This window comes from Danio aesculapii, chromosome 18 (genome assembly GCF_903798145.1).
Source record: "Danio aesculapii chromosome 18, fDanAes4.1, whole genome shotgun sequence".
In the NCBI taxonomy this organism is placed as follows: Eukaryota; Metazoa; Chordata; class Actinopteri; order Cypriniformes; family Danionidae; genus Danio; species Danio aesculapii.
The window spans coordinates 17,064,869-17,092,202 of NC_079452.1; the positions used below are offsets into that span (position 1 = coordinate 17,064,869).

At 34.5% G+C, this 27,334-nt stretch overlaps 1 protein-coding gene across 1 annotated transcript in view; it reads left to right on the top strand.

The window, feature by feature from the left end:
• Window positions 1-21,543: 21,543 nt before the first annotated feature.
• cngb1a (cyclic nucleotide gated channel subunit beta 1a) overlaps window positions 21,544-27,334 on the top strand; it is a 60,426-nt gene continuing 54,635 nt past the window's right edge. The window contains exons 1-6 of the mRNA XM_056478628.1: window positions 21,544-21,639; window positions 21,734-21,764; window positions 21,894-21,933; window positions 22,044-22,140; window positions 25,227-25,252; window positions 25,520-25,534. Of these exons, the coding sequence (XP_056334603.1) occupies window positions 21,544-21,639; window positions 21,734-21,764; window positions 21,894-21,933; window positions 22,044-22,140; window positions 25,227-25,252; window positions 25,520-25,534 (305 nt within the window). The remainder of the gene's footprint in view (window positions 21,640-21,733; window positions 21,765-21,893; window positions 21,934-22,043; window positions 22,141-25,226; window positions 25,253-25,519; window positions 25,535-27,334) is intronic.

Sequence of the window (27,334 nt, forward strand, 5' to 3'; positions counted from 1 at the left end):
CTTAAAAACTGACCCATTTTCTCATTCGGTAAGTGGTAAATTGAGGTTAAGTGGATGTACAAAGCAGACAATGAGGCCAAAGGTAAATATGCCAACAACGTTCAGCCATTAATGAGTGATTAACCCCATCCGGTCTTCAAGGAATCATCCAACTAAAGCTTCCTTTACAGAAATCTGCAAGCCACAGATAATGAAGCTGATGAAATGAAGCTGTGAGCTACTTAACACTACTCTGCATTTAACACAAAAATAGTCTATTATAATTTGCTAAATAATCAACAAATAAAAATATAAGTTCTTGGAGAAACCATGTGCACATTTTCAAGTATGTCACTCATTTTGTGGTAAAAATACATATGTTTCGAGAGTCCAAAGGTATTGACTGCATGATCACGAATGCAGTTCAAAAGGCTCTAATTTTAAAAAGAATCATTTAACATGATTATGTTTTTATATTTTGTAAGTATGTTGTATTTGTAAGAAAATTTATGGTTCAGACATATCACATAAGCAAGAGAGCAGTTGTGCAAATGTGATGTTAATTTTAAACAGTTATTTTGGGATTTTATATGTATATACATATACATAATTTCCATATTGTTTTAAATTATTGTGTGTTTATTTGAAAATATGCTTATTATTTGCACACCAAACATTATTTGTACTATTTATTTAGTTCAAGGTAGATGTACAGTAAGTGCTTTAATATATAAGTGCTGTCAAACATTTAATTGTGATTAATCGCATTCAAAATAAAACTATGCATTTACATATATATATATATATATATATATATATATATATATATATATATATATATATATATTACTGTATATATTTATTATTTCTATAAACACACACATACATACAATACAATACAAAGATATACAAAACCAAAAAATATATCAATTTATATTCATTCATTTTTATACACTGGGGATTTTCTGCAATAACATTTTCCATTTTTAATCAGTGTTTTTAAATTGACAAAAAAAACAGAAATGTTAAAATGTAAAAACATTACATTTGTTATATAGTACATACAGTACATATCTTTGTATTGCTGTTCACGATTGCATCAAGAATCAGCCAAAAGTGCTAAATCTGTTGAGAATATTATGTTAATATTGATTCCCGAGCCAAGATCAGCCAAATATCAGCAATATTTAATATTATCTGAGTTATTTGGTCAAATGGTTTGGTCAAATTTGGTCAAAAAGACCTGCTGTTTTGAACATACCCAGCAGACACACAATCATAAGAGGTTATTATTAGGTTATATTTAGGTCGTGACATCAGGTGACCAAAGTTCAATGTCTAGCCAGCGTCTAAGGACAACGTTATTTTGACGTCCAATAATGATGTCAAATGACGTTGATATTTGGTTGATTTTAAGTTGTGTTGGAAAGTGACCAAAATCCAAAATCGAGCCAACATCTTAAACCAACGTCATATTGACGTCAAACACTAACATGTATTCATCAGGTATGACAACCAAAATCCAACATCTGATAGACGTCCACACAACGTAAAGCTGTAACATGATTAGACGTTGATATTTGGTAGATTTTAGGTTGGACGTTGGACATTGACATCAGCCTGATGTTAGGTTCTGGCATAAACCAGATTTTCATTTCCAAACATTAATCTTACATCATGTTAACGTCCTGTGCCTGCTGGGTATTCATCAAAATTTCGATTATGCATTACCAAAACTCTTTCCTTTTTCCTTGTCTGACATTCTGGCCCGACACTCCAGTATCCAGACGCTGTGTGAAGTCGGGATGTGTTGTGGCGTGTGTAATGAGTGGCAGGGTGGTTGGCATATGGGCAGGAGGGCTGAAATGCACTCCAGAGGCCTGCGAACAGAGGTGAAAGTGACTCATCTCAGGCTTTGAGGATTTTTAAACATGAGCCCAGAGACGCCATCTTATCATCCCCCTGATAAATACATGCCAGATGGCAAACTGGGAGGCGAAGGCAACAGACTGCGATCATCACCGTATCTGAAGGGCAGCAGCAAAACACACTGCAGCCGTTCAGAATAGCAGAGCTCGTTTGTAAAGGTTTTGAGGGCCCCTGAAGACCGGATAAATGAGGACATTAGTATTTTGTTCGTCTTATGATCATAGGATGTCTTGTAGGAGTGATAATATCTCTCCAGCTCACACTGTAGAAAATGCTGGATTCCACACAATTGATTTATGTTAGGACAACATAAAGGAATTAAGTTAACTTATTAGTTTTTACATCTTTAAGTGGATTGAACATAAAACAAATAAGTTGTCACCCTTAAAAAAAAACCTCACGAATTGAGTTGTTTGATCTCATTTTTAATAAGTACTTTGAGCAAACAGCAAATGTCATCTTTTTGAGCAAATTAAAGCAGTGTCGTGCCAGTGAGATGAATCTCATAGGGAGAAATTAGTGAGTTTTCACAGGCTGTCCTTTAGGCAAGGAGAAATGAGACTGAGGCTGGGTTATTATCATTAACTAAAGCTAATACCATAAAAATACATTTTCATTACTGGTAATAATCTTTAGCTGAAATAAAATGAGCTCATTTTCAGTCATAGAAACTCAAGAAACATTACTTACTGTATATGTAGTCTCATAGTTTGACATAGATTGAATTGAGTAAAACTATACAAACGAAAACAACAGAACAACTTTACTACAACTTTTTCTTAAAGAGAAAAATATTATAATTCATAAATTAATTGATAAGTCATAAGTGGTCCCACTTTACTAAGTTGCCCTAACTAATATGTACTTACACTGAAATTAATAATTTGTTACAGTGTAAATATGGTGTAAATACATGTTTTTACATTGTATTCATGTTTGATTAAATACATGCTTGTAATTAAATTTGTAATTAATTTCTGTAATCACATTTCTGTTGACCATCCCTTACACCTTAACCCACCCTTTAACCTCTAAACCGAACCGTATTCCACCCTAAGAGCACCAAAAGTGTTTTGCAATACTGTGTTTTGCAATAGTGTTGGGTAAGTTACTTTAAAAAAGTAATAGATTACAAATTGCTAACTGCTACTGAAAAAAATGTGTCTGATTACATTACTAATTACTTCAAAGTAATTAGTAATCTGATTACTTTTTATTTTAAGTTACTTTTTAAACATATAAAGTATACCTGTATAAAATACAAAATTTACTGCAGCTTATTTAATTCAGTAACATCTGAGGCCATGAAGTCACTTGTCACTTTATGTATACTGGAAGCTTCTGTAGCCAAAACAAAAACAAAAAAACTGATTCTGATTCTAATTTAATATTCACTGAAAAACATTACAATGGGTTGATCACAGCAGCTTAACATATTCAAAAGACTTAAAAACTTTCAATTCTCTTATCGTTCTCTTGTTCCAAACCTGTTAGTGTTTTTTAAAGAAAACTGGATACTTGTAACCATTGTCATTCATAGTATGCAAAAGCACAGTGTTTGGGTGTTCTGTGTACAGTTTGACTGAGGTAATTAGTCTACTGGAATGTGTATATACCTCACAAAGTATGTAGCTGATCGATCAGCTGATTGCTCAGTGGTCAGTTCTTGTCACGTAGCTCGCGGTTTTCAACTGAGTGTGCCTGGAAATTATATGCGCTCCAAATATGCTGACGAGTATTGTCTTAGACTGCTTTCTATTCAAGTGCTTGAACGATTTGCTGGTCGAGTTAAAACCAGTCGAGAGTTCTTTATAGACAGGACATAGACTGCATATTTTTGTTTTTGCGCTCAATGAAATCAAAGTAATGTCTGTATTTCCAATTGAAGAAGCAAGCACTCTCATCAGCAACCATTTCAGCTTGTGTTCTTCAGCAATTTAAAGGCCCACGCTTATTAACTGAATTTGCAGTGGAAAACGTGATTAAAAAGAAGCATTTTTTTATTCTAAAAACTATATTTGTAGCGTAATTAACGCAATTACATTAACTTTAGTAACTGTAATCAAATTACACAAATTTAAAATGTAATTTGTTACATTACTGTGTTTCCCAAAAATGTAATTAGAATATAGTTACGCATTACTGTAAAAAAAAGCATTACATCCAACTCTGATAAGTACAACACAGGCTCATAGTGAAAACGTAGCCCTGCGGACATTTCTGGAGACAGCGAATTACGTAGGCGGACATACGTATATGGCTGCATTTCATTTTTTTAAACGAACGCTAAGGGCGGTGTGACGCCGTTCCTTTTCGTGCTTACCAGCGGACTGATTACCTCCATATGAACGCCATTCCGGCTGCAACCGGTTTGTCCCATTAGCACGCCACGTACGTCGGAGGATTTGAGATGCAGAGAGGAGTTGACCACGAATACAGGGGTTTGAGTCCGGTGAAGAGCGGTTCCAGAAAGCAGGTAAGACAAAAACAGAATCCAAAATATAAAACAAACAAGTGAATAGCAGGGTGAGAGTGTGGTAAAATCTGAAAACGTGGTAAATTTTTGGATTGCTTTTGAATCGTGTTGGTTGGGTTTAGGGAAGTGGGTGGGCGGGTCAATCGATAAAATTGGTTGGATTAAGGGAAGAGGGAAAGTCTTTCAAAAAGTGAGTAGACAGTGGCCTCTGGTGGGTTTACGTGAGAACAGCAGGCGCGAATGGCACTGGCGAGGAAAATTTGAGATCTCGAAAAGCGTACACGATGACCTCTGGTGGATTCGCGAAAACAAAAACTGCAGAAAAACGTGTCGCCGGGACGTATTTCGCGGTCTCCAGAAACGTCCGTGGAGGTATGTTTTCAGAATGAGCCTGGGTTGGATAAGTACACTGTTGTTATATTTTGATAAATAAAGATATTAGTTAATGTGGGACCTAGGCATGTAATAAGCCAGTAGTTAATAACATGAATTAGTTAATAGCTCATAGTTAATAGCATAGCACTGAAAAATAAACTACTGAATATTGTAATACAGTATATGTAATAAAGCATTGACATTCTCTAAATCTCAAATTAGACAACCAAACCAAACTCCTAGAAAACTATAAAGCTCAATGTATATTTCCAGTAAATTGTCTGTTTTTGTATGGTTCTCTGGCCTCTCTGTGCTTCTACACAGGCTGAGCTCCAGGAAGGATTGTGAAGCTATAATGAGTTGCAGGTCCAGGTCCTCCCTCTCCAGCCGTCCCAGAGAAAGCCTAATCCCGTTAGCTGTGCTTTCTCACGGATAATCCCTCCACTTGCCCACCTGGCCGTCCTTCAGCCTCTGCCTCTCCCTGGGATGACTGTCTTCTGCTGAAAACAACAGGTAAAAGCTTAATTAACCAGCAACACCATCAAATATTAATGCTAATGTTAGGCATTGTGTTTATGGTGTCCTTCTTAGAGTGTGTTATAACAAGCTGTATTTAATTATGCAAATTTTTTTTTGTTTATTCATTAAATGGCCATAATGTTAAACAGGGACGCTGTCAAAAAAAGGACTTAGTTTTGGAAAATGACCAAAGTTTTATTGCTTTGTTTTGTTATTGTTATTGCTTTTTTGTGGTATGGGGTATGTGCTTAGTTTATTATGATTGATTTTTTTCCCTCTATTTCTTTGAAACTTTTGGATTGTAACAAAGCAGTCAATTAAATGATATTAAATTGCTTAAATCATGCTCAATTTCTGTTTATTTTTGTTTAATTCAATGTTACATGCTATTTTTGTGTGTGTACTGTAATTGTTTGGGATTATTTTATTAATTAGTTAGTCATTTCTGAATTAACTTGGTTTAAATCTGCATATATGTTAGAGAGATTCTTAATTTTTGTTAATATTCATTGTTAGTAAACAATTAATAAAAAAAGTTCCACAAAAGATATGGTCACGCTTTATTTTGATGGTCTGTTTGTTGAATTTAAGCTACGTTGCATCTACATTCCAACTAATTCTCATTAGATTATCAGTAGACTGTTAGGTTGCGGTTAGGGTTGGGGTTAGTGTAAGTTGACATGTACTTGCAAAGTTTCTTATAGTCAGTTAAATGTCTGTTAAAGGAGCAGAATCAACAGATATTTAGCAGACAGTCTACTAATACTCAAATGGACCATCAAAATAAAGTGTTACCAAAGATACTACACTACGTGATCAACAAAGCGTTAATCTGAGATTTGTCAGACTAGCCCTACTAGCAGCCATAAAATGTATAACTTTGAGATGGCAGGATTCTTAACAACCTTCTACACTGTGAAAACAATTACATAATCACTCAGTCCTGACAGCGTATGTTTTTAGTTCAGTTGTAACTTATTATACTACAGTTGAAGTCGGAATTATTTGCCCCCCTTTAATTTTTTTCTTCTTTTTTATGTATTCTTGACTTACAAACATATTTATAATGTGCTTAATACTTGTACTTTCATACTTTGTTAATGATTTATTTTTCATTACTAAATTAAGTATCACACTATTTACAAACCATTTGTATTTAGGAATAGTTGAGGGTTTTTAGGATCATTCAGAATGAGTTAGTAAATGATTAATAAACTACTGAAATCAACGTTTATATGTCTTATTATTCAGGCATATATTAAGGGTTACTATGTATGTTAATAAATGCTTTATTAACTCAACTTCATCTAGTTTTGTGAGCTAATCTAAAGTGAGGACTATTCATGCTTTATAAATCCCTTATAAATGACAATTAAAGGCTCAGTTAAATTCTAAACAGGAAAAATGACATTATTCATTCCTTTTCATTTAAAGATACACAAATAAAACTGCACTTCAAATAAAAAATAAATATTTGCAACCTTGGGTAAAATAAAATAACTGTAGAGTTTAAACATTGCTTCTTATTATATTGTTAAATTATTATATTGTTGTTGTTTTATCCAGTTTTATGTCGTATTTTGACACTCCTGTTCTTCAGCAATGTTTAAACTTTACAGTAATTTTATTTTTTAGAAAATATTGCAAAGATTATTATTTATTTGATTCTGAGCCTTTATTTGTCATTTATAAGGGAGTTATAAAGCATAAATAGTCCTCACTTTAGATTAGCTCACAAAACTAGATGAAGTTGAGTTAATAAAGCATTTATTAACATATTAGTTAACTATTAGTATATGCCTGAATAATAAGACATATAAACGTTGACTTCAATAGTTTATTAATCATTTACTAACTCATTCTGAATGATCCTAAAAACCCTCAACTACTCTTAAATACAACTGGTTTGTAAATAATGCGATACTTAATTTAGTAATGAAAAATAAATCATTAACTAAGTATGAAAATCCAATTGTTAAGCACATTATATAGGTGCTTATAAGTCAACAATCCAGCATTTGTAGCTGCAGTTATAAACTGCTTACTAACGTTTATTAATGTTGAGTTAATGCTTAACAAATAATGAATTCACTAGATGCTAATGCTTAGTAAATGATTCATTGTGTGTAGTTATTATAGTGTTACCATTTTCTCTTCTAGAAAAAGTCTTATTTGTTTTATTTCGGCTAGAATAAAAGCAATTTTTTTATTTTTTTAAAAACCATTTTAAGGTCAATATTATTAGCCCCTTTGAGCTATATATTTTTTCAGTAGTCTACAGAACAAACCATCCTTATACAACAACTTGCCTAATTACCCTGCCTAGTTAACCTAATTAACCTAGTTAAGCCTTTAAATATCACTTTAAGCTGTATAGAAGTGTCTTGAAAAATATCTAGTCAAATATTATTTACTGTCATCATGACAAAGATAAAATAAATCAGTTATCAGAGATGAGTTATTAAAACTATTGTGTGTAGAATTGTGTTGAAAAATCTATGCTCTCCGTTATAATACAAGTTCAATGGACTCATAAAGTTAATTTGATTCAGCTTAAAAATGTAAGGCGACCAGGATGTTTTTACAGTGAACACTGTAAACAATGATAAGATCAAATAGTCATGACAACATGTTTTAGGTCATTGTAACTTATTAAACTAAGTTAATCATGTTCTAACTTAATTTGATAAATTATGCAAGCTGTTTTAAGTGAGTTTAATGTAATGTCAGTTCAAATGACTTAAAATGTTCATTTGATTCAGCTTAAAGATTTAAGGCAACCAGTATTTTCCCAGTGTACTTCCATGTGGATTAAAGAAGTATCATTTTATATGCCTTTGGAAAAAATAATTGCAATTCGTTTGAAAAAGCGGCAAGATTTGTTTGTCAAAAACTGGGGCAGCTTCATTTCTTACTACAACAGGACAGAATGCTTAGATAGAACCTGACTTTTTTATGTTTTCTAATTTTATTTATGGTTTATTTGTGGCATTACAGGGTGGAGGTTTGGGGCATGAATAGCGCAGGATGTGTGGGGATGAAAGATCTACTTACAATTTATTTACTACTGTACTTTGTTGTACTTTATGTTTATGGTAACACTTTACAATAAGGTTCATTGGTTAATGCATTTACTAACATGAACTAATCATAAACAACACTTGTACAGCATTTATTAATCATAATTGAACATTCACTAATGCATTATTAACATCCAAGTCTATGCTTGTTAACATTAGTTAATGTACCGTGAGTTAACATGAACTAACAATGAACAACTGTATTTTCATTAACTAACATGAACAAATACTGTAGTAAATGTATTGGTTATTGTTTGCTCATGTTAGTAAATGCATTAATTAACATTAACTAATGAACCTTATTGTAAAGTCTGACCATGCTTATTGGGTTTTTCCAAGTTAAATGTTCACAAACCTTCAAAAAAATAAGAAATTTTCATAAATAAATTTCAATGTAAATAAAGTAGACTAATCTCTGATTAATCACGAACAAAATAAAAGTTTGTTTTGACATATGTGTGTGTATTATATATATTTTGATTATATATTAATACATAAAAACAAAACTATACAAAACGAGTATATAATACAAATTACAAATTAAATAATACCAATTTTGTTACATAGATATTTAAATGTACATATAATTTGTATCATATACACATGTATTTTATATCTAAATATAAATAAACAGTTTCTTAAATATATGCATGTCTGTGTATATTTATAAACGCATAATAAATAAACACAGTACACACACTTAAACTATGTCAAAAACTTCTATTTTGGAATGCCATTAATTGGGATTCATTTTTGGCCAGCGCTAATATAAAATTAAAATAAAAAATGTCATAAATAATAAAAAGCAATTCATTAATTAAGGATTTTATTAAGGAAGTTAAGTAATAATATTTTATTGTATATTTACTTAATTAAAAATCTATGGCTATTTTGAATTATAATAATTAATTATGTGTGCTTACTCTATAGGTTAGAATCCAGGTTAGGTTTAGGGTCATGTATGTTATTATGTGTAATTGCTTGTTCTCAAGTCAAGTCAAGTCAAGTCAAGTCAAGTCAAGTCAAGTCGAGCTGCATTGTCATTCCGCTACATGTGTGGACATACAGAGGAACAAAATGTCATGTCTCGCAGGACAACGGTCACTACATAAATTAATCATATATACAAACACAACACTGGACACAAGAGCTATATAAAAAAACCTATGCATATCAAACATACTATAAGATACTTAAACTATACACTATAGTAAGTACACCAAACTGAACTATTAACTATTAGTTAACACACATTAAAATAAAATAAAACTATAACTCACCAGACCCAGTGTCAGCTGAATTGCTGTGGGGTTTTTTGGAGAATATATTTAGACTTGAAGTGGGTCACAGCTCATTTCCTCACCCATCCTCAAATGTCAACCCATATGAACCTCCTGACAGCTGCTTTGACTAGCAGTAAATCACCAGTCCATGAATCTCCTCCATGGCTCGGTATTTTCACCCATCTGCTCCAAAAACAGTTCCACATCGTACACTTCACTTGTAATGTGTTTCTTCGTTTGCGTTGTTTGGACTTGTGCTTCTTTGTATATGGGCTGCTACTAAATCAGTGGTCAACAAACAAGTTTGGAGGAGTTTTAAATGAATGACTAATTCAGATTTGAAGTAGTAAGAATGTACAGTGTTAACATTTTTGGTCACACTTTATTTCGATGGTCCCTTTGTTGAATTTAAGTTACATTTCATTTACATGCCAACTATTCATTAGATTACAAGTGGACTGTTAGGTTGAGGTTAGGGTTAGTGTAAGTTGACGTGTACTTGCAAAGTTTCTTATAGTCAGTTAAATGTCTATAAGAGATTAAGGGAGCCTATCCACAGAAATTAAGCAGACAGTCTACTAATACTCAAATGGACCATCAAAATAAAGCAACCCAGGCTCATTCCGAAAAGGTAGTCTCGATGATTGTTTCTGGGGACTGCGAAATACGTCCCGGGAGGTACGTATTTTTGCAGTTTTTGGTTTTCGCGAATCCGCGAGAGGCCGCTGTGTGTGCCTTTTGGCTTCTCGGACGTCTCCCGCGAGTGCCGTTCGCGGCCGCGCTGTTCTCGCGTGAACCCACCAGAGGCCGCTGTCGAACGAACAACTGTCTGTGCGACTGGCTGAATAATTGACTGGGCGACTAGCCAATCGGCTGGCCGACCCACCCTCCTCCTTCCCCGAACCCAACCGATTTTACCGATTGACCCGCCTGCCCTAAACCCAACCAACGATTTACAAAAGCCGTCCGGAAAAAGAAAATCCCTCGTCCGATTTGTTTTTTTTGTTTTTTTTTACCACGTTTTCGAAATTTTACCACATTCTCACCCTGTTATGAACCTGTTCGCTTTATTTCTTGGATTCTGTTTTAGTCTTACCTGATTTCTGTAACCGCTCTTCCCCGGACTCGAACTCGCTCGTCGTCAGCTCCTCTCTTGCGTCTTGAGTCCGCCAATGCACAGGACGAGCTAACCGGACAAACTGGTTGCGGCGGGAAAGCCCTCCACACGAAGGCAAGCGGTCAGCCGGCGAGCGCTAAAAGGAACGGCGTCATACCGCCCCGCAGTGTTCGCTTAAAAAGCGAAATGCAGCCATACGTACCTCCGGCTACATACGTTTTCTATTACTACGTTTTCGGAATGAGCTTGGGTTGCAATAAAGTGTTACCAAATTTTTTGTAAGTTACACAGTATTTAACGCTAATATAAACTGTATTTTACTTGACAATTATGCAGTATGTTACTGTAGTTTAAAGTTGCATTGTGACAATTGTATATTTAAAGTAAAGATGTAAAGTTAAAGTCAGAATTATTAGCCCCCCTGAATTATTAGCCCCCCTGTTTATTTTTATTTAACAGAGTTTAACAGAGAGCTGATTTTTTTTCAACACATTTCTAAACATAATAGTTTTAATAACTAATTTATAATAATGGATTTCTTTTATCTTTGTCATGATGACAGTAAATAATATTTGAGTAGATATTTTTCAAGACACTTCTATACAGCTTAAAGTGACATTTAAAGGCTTAACTAGGTTAGGGTAATTAGGCAAGGTATAACGATAGTTTGTTCTATAGACTAATCGAAAAAAATTTGCTTAAAGGGGCTAATAATTTTGACCATAAAATGTTTTTTTAAAAATTAAAAACTGCTTTTATTCTACCCGAAATAAAACAGATAAGATTTTCTCCAGAAGAAAAAATATTATCAGACATACCGTGAAAATTTCCTTGCTCTGTTAAACATCATTTGGGAAATAAAAAATAAATAAATAAAAGGGGGCTAATAATTCTGACTTCAACTATATATATACAGCAAGATAAATGGTGCTGTGAATGTAAATACCCTATTTTTGTTGTAACTGATTTACAGTATTTACTTGTGAGCTGCTGCCAGTAAGTTACTGTAAATTGTACAGGAAATTGTTAACATTGTAGGTTTGTTTTGAATGCATTTAAACTATTTTACATATTGGCAGAAAAGCTAATTCGTATACAAATATCATATGATTTCATTCATACAAAATCATAGAATTTTAAATAAGAGGCGTGCCCCCAAACCCCGCCCATAAACTCAACACTTACAAAGAGATGAGCAAATCATTCTAAAATGAATGAATGAGGTCATACACTCAAAGAAATGAGTCACGATGAAGTCTGTCATTAACTCTTTGATTTTATTTTATTTGTCAGTTTTTTAGCCGAATCAAATTAACTTTTATGAGTCAATTGTACTTATATTATGTTAAACTGACTTAAACAGCTTGTGTAACTTATAACATTAAGTTAGAACATGATTATTTAGTGTAATAAGTTACAATAACCTAAAAACATACACTGTCATGACTAAGTGATCATATCATTTTTTACAGAGTAGCTTTAGTAAAAGCCAGATCCAATTAGTTGAATTCTGTGGAATCGGTTTACCTAATATTCAGGGGCAAAATTGAAGCAGCTCCATACGCTGGTTAAGTCGTGACGTATGAAATACTGTTTCCGGATTCAAGCCGCCACTCATTTAAATTGAGAAAATATTCATTTATGACCACTTTATTAGTAATATCACACTTTAAAGTGTATTTTTATAAAAGCATTGTGTACACAACAGTCTCTGGACTTGCTGCATCACAGACACCAATATTTTAACAGTTTATACAAAATTAATCACTTTCTGGCCATAGGATATTAGACATGGATATGTATATATTACGATCAGGATTTTCGAAAGTATTACATCGCTTTTTAAACGTTTATTATCACCATTTGTTGAGTCTCCCTACTGTTTAATATTGCCCTTAGACCCGGAAGCCGATTCGCATGACGTCACACTTAACAAGCAGTTACGCCACTCGATAAATGAATTAATAAGAAGCATTTAAAGCATATTAGATTTATGGATATTATTACATAAATCTTGTTCGTATTTGTTTCGTTTTTGTTTAACTAATAATTATCAATCACAAAGTTTAGTAGTTCAGTTATGTTCAAGGGCACATAGTTTACCCCTTTTTATGATTTAATATTAATATTATGGTTCTTCTGAGTGTGCCAGTTTAGGTTCAGTTTAACACACTGTTCAGATTTTTTATAATAATGTGTTTAAAAGTGTCATGTTGGGGGCGTGTCCACAGTTCGCTGATTTAGACTAGTTTCGGCTTCCCGCCCAACGTAACAAGTGGGCGATGCCATGAGCTCACCCGCTCTGTGTTTGCAACAGAGTCAGACAGGCAGACTGAGAGGATTCGCATTCAGTCGTACATGTACGACTCGGACACAGACCAAGCAGAAAGTACAAAATCATGTGTGTCTTTGTACAGTTTTACAACCAACTGTGTGCTAGTTTCAAGTGCCGAGCTTGTACACAGAAACTAATAACCACGCACACTGAATTAACTTTGAGGCACCGGATGCACCGCTCGAAGCCGCGACACGGCACACCAGACACTCTCTGTGGCGCGGCAGAAACATGAAGTGTCCCAAATCGTCGCGCCACGCATTTTTGAATTCTAAACATAGGTTTCTGCAGCGGTCCGCGGCGCCCAGCCGTCGACTTGAGTGTACCCTGATAGAAACCGATGTTTAGAATTCTAAAACGCATGCTAGTTAAGATCACAGGGAGCTTCTGGGATCGCGAGAAATGCAAACAGCTGAAGTATAAGGTAGACTCAATGAGAAGTACACATGCAAACCTACCTAAAGATACAACCAATAATTCCGATTAGAGCAATAATGTGGAGAATATTGATCTTTTGTTGAGCCCAATGAGCCTTGCATCTAAAAATAGAGCTAGGGTGTTCCTTTAGTGATATCGCTTCAACTCACGCTGAAAATGGCGGACGTGAATCAACAAACTGATGATGACGCGCCTGTCAATCAATATTGGTGGGCGGGGGGACCGCTTTCCTACGTAAAGTTGCGGTCGATCTGAAAACCGCTCCAATTGGTCCACCGTTTTTTTATGTTGTTAAATTGAAAAAAAAGCACTGGGTGTGCTTATATCACCCTAATATGACAATCTATACACCATACATGCACATATGTCTGTCCAAACAGCTTGAAAAGTAGATTTTTTACCATAGGTGCCCTTTAAAAGAATGTAATCCAAATGTTTGGAATACATAAATCTTATTTGTTAAGTCTAAACATTTTTGAGTCTACAAGTTCATACAAATTAGCCACAAAATCAAAATGTTTGGAATTGCTGTGAGATTGATCTGAAATGAAAAAGGATTAGTTCACTTCCATAAAAAAAATAAATAAATAAAATGCGGATGTTTACTCGTCCCCTTGCCGTCCAACGCTCTTATTAAAAGTACACATTTATACATAAAGAGTCTATTTTAGTGTGTTTGAATTTCACAAATATATATGCCATATATGTCAAGAAATTGCAAAAATGTCAGTTTACTTTTTTTCAGCCATCTGAATTACAAATACGTGCATAAATGTTCAAATGTAAGAGCTATAATTTTATATACTTTGTTCATGGTGCATATGGCCATATAGATAATGTACATGAATATATACATATTTGGAATTCCAATGGTTGAAAATATATATATGTAAACCATAATTCTTGTAATATTTTAAAATATATTGCATATATGACATATTTTAGGTATATATCCAGGTAGCATGGTGGCTCAGTGGTTAGCACTGCCATGCTAGCCACTGTCATGTAGCATGTTCTCCCTGTGTTGACGTAGGTTTCCTCCGGTGCTCCAGTTTCCCACACAGTCCAAAAACATGTGCTATAGGTGAATTGAATAAACTAAATTGGTCATATGAGTGTGTATGGATGTTTCCCTGTACTGGGTTGCAGCTGGAAGGGCATTCACTGTATAAAACATATGCGGGATAAGTTGGCGGTTCATTCCGCTGTGGTGCCCCTGATAAATATAGGGACTAAACTGAAGGAAAATGAATGTAATATCCAAATATGAACTTGCAGGTCATGTGTGGAGTTTGCATATATCTCCATATATCAGAATTATATATGCAACAGACCCGCGCACAGACAAGTGCTTTGGGTGTATGGCCATATACGATAAATGTGCTATTTACTGTAACTGCACATTAAAATGCATCTAAAATGCACTGTAAAAAACTGTAAAGCAGCAACAGTAGAAGACTGTTTAACCCAAAAGAGTGTATAACTGTATTACATACATTAAATCCCCATAATTTAATAAACAGTACATAACTTTAACTCTCTATATATGTAAAAAATACAACTTGTTACAGTGAAAACATACATTTATGATATCGTAACTTCTCAAGCAAGCAATTACCCTAAAATCAACAATATAATTCTGTGTAAAAACACATTTTGTTGATGTGTACGATAAAATTTACAACATAAAACCTTCAGCAAACACATTAAATTCTACAGTAACAAGATGTTAAACATATGATATATGTTTGTTTAAAAAGTGCATTTTAAAGGTATACAAAAAAACTTGTAGGTACTAATCTGTACCTTGGGGTGACATGGTGGCACAGTGGGTAGCACTGTCGCCTCACAGCAAGAAGGTCGCTGGTTCGAGCCCCAGCTGGATCAGTTGGCATTTCTGTGTGGAGTTTGCATGTTCTCCCCATGCGTGGGTTTTCTCCGGGTGCTCCGGTTTCCCCCACAGTCCAAAGACATGTGATGTAGGTAAATTGGGTTGGCTAAATTGTCCATAGTGTATGTGTATATGTCCTGGCCCTCTTGGTTGGGGGTTGAACGTTGGGCTAGCAACCCACCCCATAAAAACTAGATGTTACGAAACACCAATATGTACTGTAACTGCACATTAAAATGCATCTAAAATGCACTGTAAAAAAATGTCAGTGAAAACTACAGTATAAAACTGTAAAGCAGCAACAGTAGAAGACTGTTTAACCCAAAAGAGTGTATCACTGTATTACACATTAAATCATCGTAATTTAATAAACAGTACATAACTTTAACTCTCCCCATGTTCGCGTGGGTTTTCTCTGTGTGCTTCGGTTTCCCCCACAGTCCAAAGACATCTGATGTAGGTGAATTGGGTAAGCTAAATTGTCCATGGTGTATGTGTAAATGTCCTAGCCCTCTTGGTTGGGGGTTGAACGTTGGGCTAGCAACCCACCCCATAAAAACTAGATGTTACGAAACACCAATATGGTGCGGCTTAATATCAACTTCGATATAAAGGCCCTGGAAGTAAGTAATAAGTAATGTTTGTTTGTATACTTTATTGTCCCTCAAGGGGAAATTTTCTGTGAACTCACACAGCACATCAGCAGGTTCTGACATAACAACAATTAAAAATAAGTCAACATGCAAAAGAATTATATGCACTATCGATCAGTGTTTAACAGTCTGATTGACACTGGAATAAAAGAGTTCTTCAGTCTGTTCCACTTCCAGCGGAAAGTTCTGTATCTTCTACCAGAAGGTAAAAGATCGTAAAATGGAAAGAGTACATGAGATGGGTTACTTCAAATTCTTTTCGCTTCATTCAGAGTGCATTGCTCGTAGAGTGTTTGTATACTAGTGAAAGTTTCAGATCCTATTAGTCTTGTAGCAATTCTGATAATATTGAAAATTTTTGATTTCAGATTTCAGAAAGATTGCCATACCATGTAGATAGACCATACCTGATAACACTTTCAAATACAGCTTGATAAAATAAGTACATGATTTTCTTATCAACACCATAAAACCATAACCTTCATAGAAAATACAGTCTTTGGTGAAGCTTTTCACAGATCCAATTTACGTGAGTGTCCCATGTTAGAGACCCGTCTATGTAAATTCCCAAATACTTGTATGACTGTATCTGAGTGACTTCTTGATTATGTACAAACACTGGTAAATGCTCGAGAACACACTTGGGATCAAAGATTATTTCCTTCGTTTTTTTTTGTATTTACTTTTAAAAAGTTTCCATCGCACCACTCAACAAATGAATCAATTTCAGAAAACTAAACAGAAACAGGATCTTGTTTGTTTAGCAAACTTAAAATTACTGTATGGTCTGAGTATCTAAAAATAAGATTCTGTGAGTGCCTACTTGAACACTCATTAGTATATAAAGTAAATAGAAGTGATGAGCTCACACAACCCTGAGGGACACCAGAACTACTGTATTTGCCTTGGGACAAACTATTATTTACTTTGACTGCCTGAGTTCGATTTGTTAAAAAGGAGTGATACCATTCAATAATTGTATACCTTTGATAAATATAGACCCTTATGGCACACATGTTTTAAAAAGGAACTGTCCGCAGTGATAGATCTCGTAGCAATATTTCTGAAAGTGAATATGTTATTTATATCTTCAGTTGAAAATAATCACAAAGAAAGTGTGTTTGTTTTTTCTCCATAACGTGGACTTCTATGGTGCCCAGTGGTTTGAACTTCCAAACTGCAGTTTTAGCGCAGCTCTAAATGGTTCTGGCTCTAGGATGTAAGCCTTTATGGTTAAAAAGGTTTTAAAGCTTTGGTTTTTATAAGAAAATTACAGATTGATTTACTAGATAAGTCCCTTAATTGGAAAGTTGGATCATGTTACGCCTATTAAGCTGCATTGAAACTACAGTTTGAAAGTTCAAACCACTGAGCACTAAAGAAGTCTATAAACTCCATGTTTTCCTCAAAAACCTTCATTTCTTTTTAACTGAATGAAAAAATGGGCATCAGGGAAGACAAGGGGTTGATTAAATCATCAGTAAATGTTCATTCTGGATGTGAACTAATCCTTTAACAGCCTCAACAGGCCAACGAAGCGTCTGCGGCCTCGGCCTACATCTGTGTGTGTGCTCAGGTGTAAAGTAGAGCAGGTACAGTTGGCCTGTGCTGTTTCCACAGGTGTTCAAGCTTGGAGAGATTAGGGTCAGATGCATTTATCAGTGATTAACAATGACATGAGCCCACACAAACAGCCATGATCCCATTGGAGCAAAACCCCGGTGACCAAGAGCTAGAAGAAGCGATTTATTCAAATATGTCATGCCAACTGGTTTCAGACCAAGACCAGGGCTTTAAAAATGTGCTTCTTATTTCGCATTTCTTCTGTTCAACGCAAAAGAAGATATTTCGAAAAATGTTGGAAACCGGTAACTATTGACTTTCATAGTATTTGTTTTTGCTTTGAAAGTCAATGGTTACAGGGTTTCTAAGAAAAATCATATTCGTTTTAACTCACATTCTCTCCAAAACCATACATATTCGAGATATATCAGCTAACTCATTTGTGGAAAATGATTGACAGTCTATTAAATTTCAATACAGGAACTTGTAATAATTGTTGGCTCACTTCTTCTTGCAGTATTGACATTATTTTAAGTTATTTTAAGAATCTTGATTTTAAAAATGTAAATTATACTTAGCATTTAGGTTTATACACCTCTTGTGAAGTAATAAATCTGCATAAAAACATGTATTTACATTGAAAATTGCATGATTTGCTGAAAAGATCTAATTAGTTAGACAGCATATAAATTTGGATCTAGATTTAATTATGTGTATATTAAATGTATAATTGATTCTATTAATATATATTAATTTTGAGTAATTAATAATAACTTTATTTGTTTGTTGTTAACATCATCAAACATTAGCAGGTAAATACACTCTATTGTGTTTTTGCGATTGTTTTAGAACTTCCGACTCAGCTGCCTTTGGAAGAAATGACTGGGAATAATAAACGGCAGATAACGGTCGAACTACTTGCTCTACACGCAAGTGTTTTCACGACTATACAGACAAAGTAGAATAATATAATAAGAAAACATCAGTTTGCAACATCAATCAGCAAAACAAGCTGTTTTTAACGTCTAAAAATGAGTGGAAGTGAATGAGACCGGAAGTCTCGAGCCAAAAAGATTCCAATGGCTGCGCCCGCTCGAACGCGGAGAATAAGCTGAATAGAAAAAGACCAAAAATGGCACATATTACAAATACGTGAATCAGTGAACCATATTCGAATAACAAACTGATTCACTAAAATGAGTTGAATTTGGACTCCAATACATATGATGGGACTATTTAGGGTCAAGCAGTTCACTTGATTGAATTTGTGAATCATAGTTTAATCTATTCATAGCCTACATGAACCATCCAGCTTAATTGATTCACTAGAATAAATTGATCTTTCCAATGCTTGTAGAAACTTTCCCTATGTTTGAAAGACTCGGTTTGTAAAAAGTGATTCACTTGAATGAATCAGGGCCCTATCATACAGCCGGCGCAATAAGACATAAGACTTGGATGGCGCGATTTGTTGCTATTTTCAGACCAGAGCAATCGTAATTTTCATATTTTGCACCACGTTGTTTAAATAGCAAATTTATTTGTGCTACTTTGTAGACTAGTGGGTGTGCTGGTCTGAAAAGGAGGTGTGTTAAGGTGCATTGTTGTCACGTTGCTATTTGAGGAACTAATATAGACCGTGCCATTGACAAACTAAAAGCTGATCTGAAGTCCAGCACAGAGCGCGTTTTTTATGCGCCTATGCAGGTTCAAACACTTACACATTGCTTAACACACGCAGGATATACAGCAATACACAAATATCTTTACATATGAAAACAATTAAAGGATTAAAATGTTACAAAAATTATTATTTTCTTCAACAAATATAAAAACCACTGCCTCCATGCTTTCTTCATATTGGGGGAGGGGGCTTTTTTCAGTTTATTCATGACAGTTTGCATTTGTATAACGTTATCATCATTAGCAGTATTATTTATTATATGCATATTTATATTTGTTTTAATAAAAACTAGTTTAGATTTGTCCTCCTGTTGGGTTTTGGAGACATCTGCATCACCATATGGGGATAAGAATAAGACGTGAGTTTGGATGTAACTCAGTTTTTTGACCACACTTCGTTATTATTGTTCATTTATTAGTTTGCTGGAAATTAGAACTGAATTTAGAAATAGTTTTGAAACAAATCTTTGCACTTAACAAACAAAATTAAATATGTAGGCTAATGGATGTCTTCAGTGGAATGAGTACAACAAGTTTCCTTACTAGTAAGTAAAGAGTAAAAGTAAGGTAAAGAGAGAGTAAAGAGAATGAATGGGAGAGGCTCGCTCTTTATCTTTTCGCACAAGATAACAAAAATAATTTAAATGACACTTTTTTACACAACGAATGGACTGCTTCACTAGAATAAATCAGTGGTTGAGATTGTCAATATTTGACCCAACATTGGTTTACAACCCAGCATTTTTTGAGTCCAGAATTAGACAATCTGATTCATTCTAGTGAAGCAGTACATTCATTGTGTAAAAAAGTAATTGAACTTTAATTGTAAAAATGAACCCAACATAGGGTTTGTTCATATTTTACCCATGATTCGGTTACAACAACCCAGCATTTGTTTAGTGTACATGTGAAAAGGTGTTGTTTAGGATGAGTTACAGTGATCCAAAAACAGCTTTTAAGGCATCTTTTTAGATCAGTTCTGCTCAAACTAGGCCCAAAGTTGATCCATTGTAACCTTTAATTTGCACCACCATTTCATCTGAGAATCTAATGATAGACTCTTAAAATGTTGGGTTGTAACAACCCAGCATTTTTAGAGTGTATCGTTAGACAGTCTGATTCATTCTTTTAAAGCAGTACATTCATTGTGTGTGTGTGTGGGGGGGTAATCTACATTTAATTGTAAAAATGAACCCAACATAGGGTTTGTCCATATTTGACTCAACATTGGTTTACAACCCAGCATTTTTAGAGTGTAGCTTTAGACAATCTGATTCATTGTAGTGAAGCAGTCCATTTATTGTATAAAATAAAGTGAAATTTAAATTCAATTGAAAAAAAACCTATAGGGTTTGTCCATACTTGACCCAACGTTTGGTTACAACAACCCAGCTTTTTGTTTAGTGTGCATGTGAAAATATGTTGTTTAGGATGAGCTTCAGTACTCCAGAAACAGTTTTTAAAGGATCTTTTTAGATGAGAGCTGCCCAAAGACCAAAGCAGGCCCATTGTAACCTTTGATTTGAACCACCGTTCCATCTGAAAGAGAAGGAGAATGATGGGAAGGGTTAAGGAATACCTTAAATAGACATTTTCATTTCTAATTTTACGTAACCGTTTGTTTGTTTGTTAGTTTGTTTGTTTTTGTTTGTTTGTTTGTTTGTTTGTTTATTTGTTTGTTTGTTTGTTTTGTTTGTTTGTTTGTTTGTCTGTCTGTCTGTCTGTCTGTCTGTTTGTTTGGTTGGTTGGTTGGTTGGTTGGTTGGTTGGTTGGTTGGTTGGTTGGTTGGTTGGTTTTCAAAAAAATCTAACCTGAATTAAATGTTTCAACTAAATGCTGTGAATGAATATGATTTTTTTAATGAACATACTGTCACTCGATGGATAGAGCACAATGCTAAAGACATCGGTCAGCAAATCAAGGCACAAAAAAGTCTGTTTTTACTGTAATAAGTTTATTATAAAATGTATTTAAAAAATTATAATGCATTAGTCAATACGATTAAAGAAATGGTTTTAAATTTTGAAATAAATTCTGAAATGACCACTTTGGCTACTTTGTAATGCAGTTTGATATATTTACCTTCGGCCCACAGCCCTCAGTCAAGTTTTGTTTTTGGCTCTTCATAGAAAAAAAGTTTGGGCACCCCTGTTTCAGATGATTCTTTTCAAAGATCTTATTTGACATTGAGCTTTTTCTGTGTAAATGTGTGTTTTGACAGCATGTTTAGCTGGGTGATAAAGGTTGTTCCCCAGCCTCCTGATGCTCCTGGCAAACTGGGAGAGGAGGACAAAAACAAGACCAATGATGCTGCACCGGTGAGTGTGTGTGTTTGTGTAAATGCTCATGTACACACACATCAGTCTACTTTACGTACACTCGGTTTTCATTCTCTCTCTTTCCGTTCTTTAGGAGGCGACAAAAAAGGAGGAGGCAAATCAAGGTAACTATGCGCTCTATCAAATGTGACTGCGGTCTCTGATGAATGGCCAACACTGAATCACCACATCACGGGAAAAAATTACAGACCTGAGAGTTTTCCTCATTCATTTTTGATGATGTTATTTTGCAGAAACTTCCAAGCCAAAGGAGGAGGTCTCCGAGGAAAACAGGTGATGTTTGTGTGTGTTCGGTGTACATGTGTGTGTTCAATGTCTCAGACGCTATAATCCAGCCAGACCTAATTACTCTCTCTCTCCCCACTCTCTCTCTCTCTCTCTAGCTCTCAGAGTGGTGTTTTGAGTTGGCTTTCTCAGGGGTTCAGCAGTGCTCTTCCTCAGCCAGCGAACTCATCCAAACTGGGCAATGCTGAAGTTAAGGTATTGCTAAGACTGCTATTAAGTCTGGACTAAAAGGGTAATCTAATGTAATAATAAATGTAATAATAAATACATAAAATGTTTGATAGCACAGGCTATTAGCTTACAATTATTACAGTAGCTAAATTATACAAATCTTAAAACAGTTCTTAAAGCAGGGCTATTCAATTGGCGGCCCGCGGACCACATGCGGCCCAGACTCAACCGCCGAGCGGCCCAGCCCGTGGTTCCGCCCATAGATAATAAATTAATATAGATTATTCATTAATTGTTATTTAATATATTATATTAATATAAATATTAAATATTTATTATGTCTATGGTCCCGCCAAATACGCAAATTCCTACGTAAATTACGTAACCTGCAACACACAAACAATGCAGAGCGTGCCCGATTGGAAGCGGTGTGCCTGAGCACGAAACTGAAGATGAGACATGACTTTTAAGGGCCTGTTTCATATAAATTTATTAATCGTTCTTACTGTTTAATGAATGCAAACTGTAGTAGATTATTAAAGATGCAAACCCCTCACTGCACCACAGATGCACCTTTAGCAAACCTTCTAATTTCGGCAGTTTGAGGATTTTATGATTGTTTATGAGCGTCAAAAGTGGCGGATCAGTTCGGTGAAATATTTGACTGCGTGTCGCTGCATCCTAAACCACTAAAATGATATAACGGTATGAAGAAATCTTGACTGTGCTGAGCGAGAGCGCTTCTTAAACTGAACAGCACATTGTCAATGACGTAAGCGTGCTCAGGCTCAGATATATACAACAACAACAACAACAACAACAACAACAATTAAATAACAATATTAGTAATAATAATAATAATAATAATAATAATATTAACAATAATAATAACCCATGGCTTCTGACAATACAATGGTCTATAAGATTGTATAGTAGTTTATCATGTTAATGCCGAGAACGTGAAACGTTTTTAATCACCTGACAGCAAAAACAAAGTAATAATCTGCATTGATTAAGTAATGTATTATTGCATGAGCATTAATAAGAAGTATTTTTATGCGATTAATACTTTAAATATAATTTATCAAGGAAAAATAGACTAAATGAATGGTAGCCAATGATTATTTTGACGAACAAAACTAACATCCAATCATAGCCTATTTGCGGTTAGTGAAGGCGGAACCATCTGGCATCAGTGTCAACACTGAAGAAAAGTAAGTAAAATGTCTAAGCGATACTATAATTATGTCAAGATAAAACAATGAATGAACTTTAAGTTATGTTGAAACAAACTATACAACTTACTGTTAACGAATTGTAGGTCCTACTATCGTGTCTCATTTAATCACTGAATCAGTTTTTCAACCGCAGAAAGACGTCAGTACATTTCCTTAGAAAAGCATTGAGTTAACGTACTTAGCAGGGGCGTTGCTAGACATAAAGCTCTACATATATATATATATATATATATATATATATAAATGCAAAACAAATATTTATTTTAAATAAAAGTATTATTGTTATTTTACAATTCTTATTCTAAATAATCTTAAATGTAACTGGAAAACAATGTTACACAACTGGAGTGATATGCTAAGATCATTTAAGAAACCTTTTGCATGAATATTAAGTTCATATTAATAACATTATATAGACAATTCAATAGAATACAATAAAATATGCTTTATAGAATTATCTGTTGTCTTAGACTTGACACATGGCAGAGAATTAGGTTTATTAAGTCTTACTTTCCTGACAAGCTCCTCATCGCTTCTTTTTGTTTCATACATAAAAAATCTATCAGGAGGCATGCTTAGTAAGATCACCATCATATTGTTTAAACTTTTGCTTTGTTGACTTGCAAAACAAAAAAGCCTGTTACACCAGTTTTACAACGCATGAGCGGCAAGTTTTTTTTGGCGCGCATGTTAACTACCGGGACTCGCACCGGGAGAAGAGCAGCCAGCCTGATCTCACGAGAAAACATAAGTATTTTACGTTTTGACAGTTTAGTGGCTAATTCGTACGAATTCGTACGAGTTCAGTCGTACGAAATTGTACGATTTTTAAAAAGGAGGCGTGGCACCTAACCCCACCCCTAAACCCAACCGTCATTGGCGGATGAGCAAATCGTACTAAATTGTACGAATTAGATTGTACGAATTCGTACGAATTAGCCACTAAATCAAAAAGTTACGAATTGCCGTGAGATTGTGTTGGAGCAGCTCATGCGAAAGGCGCGCGGGTTCTCTGCGCACACGCAGAGATGCGTCAGTTTGCTTTTTGATTAAACTACATTGCTTTCACCAGCGTTGGTTGGGTTGCACGTAGAGAATAATGTTTTTATTCCAGAATTATCATTCTTATTCAATACACTTGCATATGAAGTAAATCATATCTCAATGCATTTACTGGGGCACAGGCAATTTTTACTGGGGCATGTAAATTAGGTCTAGCAACGCCCCTGGTACTTAGCACAGTTTATGTGTCTATAATCTATATATTTAGTTTTATAGAACTACATTTTCTGAAAAACCAGCCTGATCTCACGAGAAAACGTAAGTATTTTACGTTTTGACAGTTTAGTGGCTGATTTGTACGAATTCAGTCGTACGAAATTGTACGATTTTTAAAAAGGAGGCGTGGCACCTAACCCCACCCCTAAACCCAACCGTCATTGGCGGATGAGCAAATCGTACTAAATTGTACGAATTAGATCGTAGGAATTCGTACAATTAGCCACTAAATCAAAAAGTTACGAATTGCCGTGAGATTGTGTTGGAAAAACTACCTGTATAATTTCTTGGTTGACCATTTTTAAATATATATAAATATATATTTTTAATTACTTAAGTTATATAAGTTAATTTAAAGGGAAAATCACTTCAGCTGTTTTTTCTGAATCTATTTACGACATAAAGCCAAGAAAATAACTAAACATTAATACATTAGTGAAATTAAACTTGTCTTTCTCTGTTTTTTATCTACTTTTTGTTCATTCAGACTCATTGTTTTAATTCAGTACAGTTCTGAGACAGAATATCCATAAACGTTTCTGCATTTTCTTACTAATTTTATTTTTGTATTTATGTTTACCATGAATTTAACAGCTAGAGGCAAATGCAGTGAGCAACAGGTACGATTTCTCTCATATGGATTCAGTTTGTACTTATTTTGTAATATACAGTAGTTTAAAGCATTTTTGTGTAGCTGTGTGTTTCACATCTGTATCTGTGTGTGTGTGTGTGTGTGTGTGTGTGTGTGTGTGTGTGTGTGTGTGTGTGTGTGTGTGTGTGTGTGTGTGTGTGTGTGTGTGTGTGTGTGTGTGTGTGTGTGTGTGTCTGTTATATGAATGTTTTGATGAATATTACACATTTTTTCATCACTGTATCATGGATGGCAGTAACACGTCGGACCAGTGAGTAGTCTGCTAGTGAATGTAGCTCCTGCGCAAACATGCAAAGCTTTACTGCAAAACTGCATGAAGAGTTTATTTAATGCTCCACATGCCACACGCAAGAGACTTTATTGCACTGAGCTGTATTTCCATACTAACAGCTCAAGGCAAAAGACCCTTACGCTGAATAGACATAAACTTTAGCATTTCAATTTGCAGACTACTGGCTTCCCTAAAATATTTCATATATATTTATATATATATGACATTTCTCTGGTTTTACTGGATTTTTGTCAGGTGTGTGTTTGAGTAAAATGCTAACATTTGTGTTATTCTATTAAGAACTGATTACATTTCTTCACAAATTACCGGATTAATAATTTCATTTAGAGCTTCTTTTTTCTTCTAGAAGTTTTCAGATGTTAAAAACAATGTTATTGTGTTGTCTAAAAATGAATATAAGCAGGTGCTGAAAATACATCGCTTTATTTTTTTTATATTTCTTTATTTTTGTTATATTTCTTTGCAAAAAAACGGTGTGACAAATTTTAAATGTAGAAGAAATATCATCGTTTTTTACTGAATAAAACAAGAATTGAGTTGAAACACTGAAACACACCATAAATCATAAATCTGGAGAAACATATATATATATATATATATATATATATATATATATATATATATATATATATATATATATATATATATATATATATATATATATATATATCTCACACGAGTAGCAGTGCGATATGGCTGTATATCGGCACTGGTGGTAGGGGTGCGTTGGCTTAAAGGCTGCAGGCCAAGTGCCTTAGTGTCCCAGTAGTGCCGATATACAGCCATATTGCACTGCTACGAGTGTTATATTGTGTTTATACAACAGTTCGACAGGCATAATTGCTTATATAAAAAAGAAAATCAAACACGGAGAGTCTAAAAACCCTTTTGTATGAGGAACTACTTTCTTCCACCCCTCGTTCACATCTGCAGCTGTCCGTTAGAACAGCAGAAACTGTTATTAATTCACCAATGTCACTTTAGAGCTAGTGTTTGGTTGTTGTGTAGCGTAATGTCTAAAGTGATGACAAAACAAGTGATTTTGTTCACATCTTAAGATTATAAGGCTGAACGGCATGAAATGCCATCGGCCTACAGAGATTTCCAAGTATTTCTCTGTTGCAATCAAGATATTACAATCATTAACCCTGAAAAAGCCAGAGCAAAGCAAAAACTATCAGATTACTATGGTCTAAATACAGCACTACAACATACAAAAGAGAGAGATCGATTCAGAATGTCACCTGTTATATAACGATTTGATCAGCTGTAGTTTGAAATTTACAGTTTTTCTCCCCTAAGGACTTATTATGTGATCTCTGTTGCTATCTTGTGGTGGAACGTCAACCTGCTCTGTATGACAGGCTGATGGCCGCCTACGTGCTAAATCGTCAAAATTATTTAAAATAGGCACTATCCTTATAAATAAACTGCAAAGTTGCAATCTAAACAACTACATTCTTGCCTAAAAAAACGTCAAAAGTACATTATGTTGTCCAACTGCTGCAATATTTGTCAAACTTGTTTAGTCCCATTTTAGTCCTAGTGTGAGCGGAGTAATACACAAGGGTAAAGAGGCTGTACGAGTGCTCATATTGCTTTAATATCTCACGGCTATCAGCCAATCAGATTCGAGAACCAGACAGAACTGTTGTATAAATATATATATTTGAAAAAAACATAAAAATTTTATTAAAATAACTTTTTTTTAATTATGTGTTAAATTGGAATATATATATATATATATATATATATATA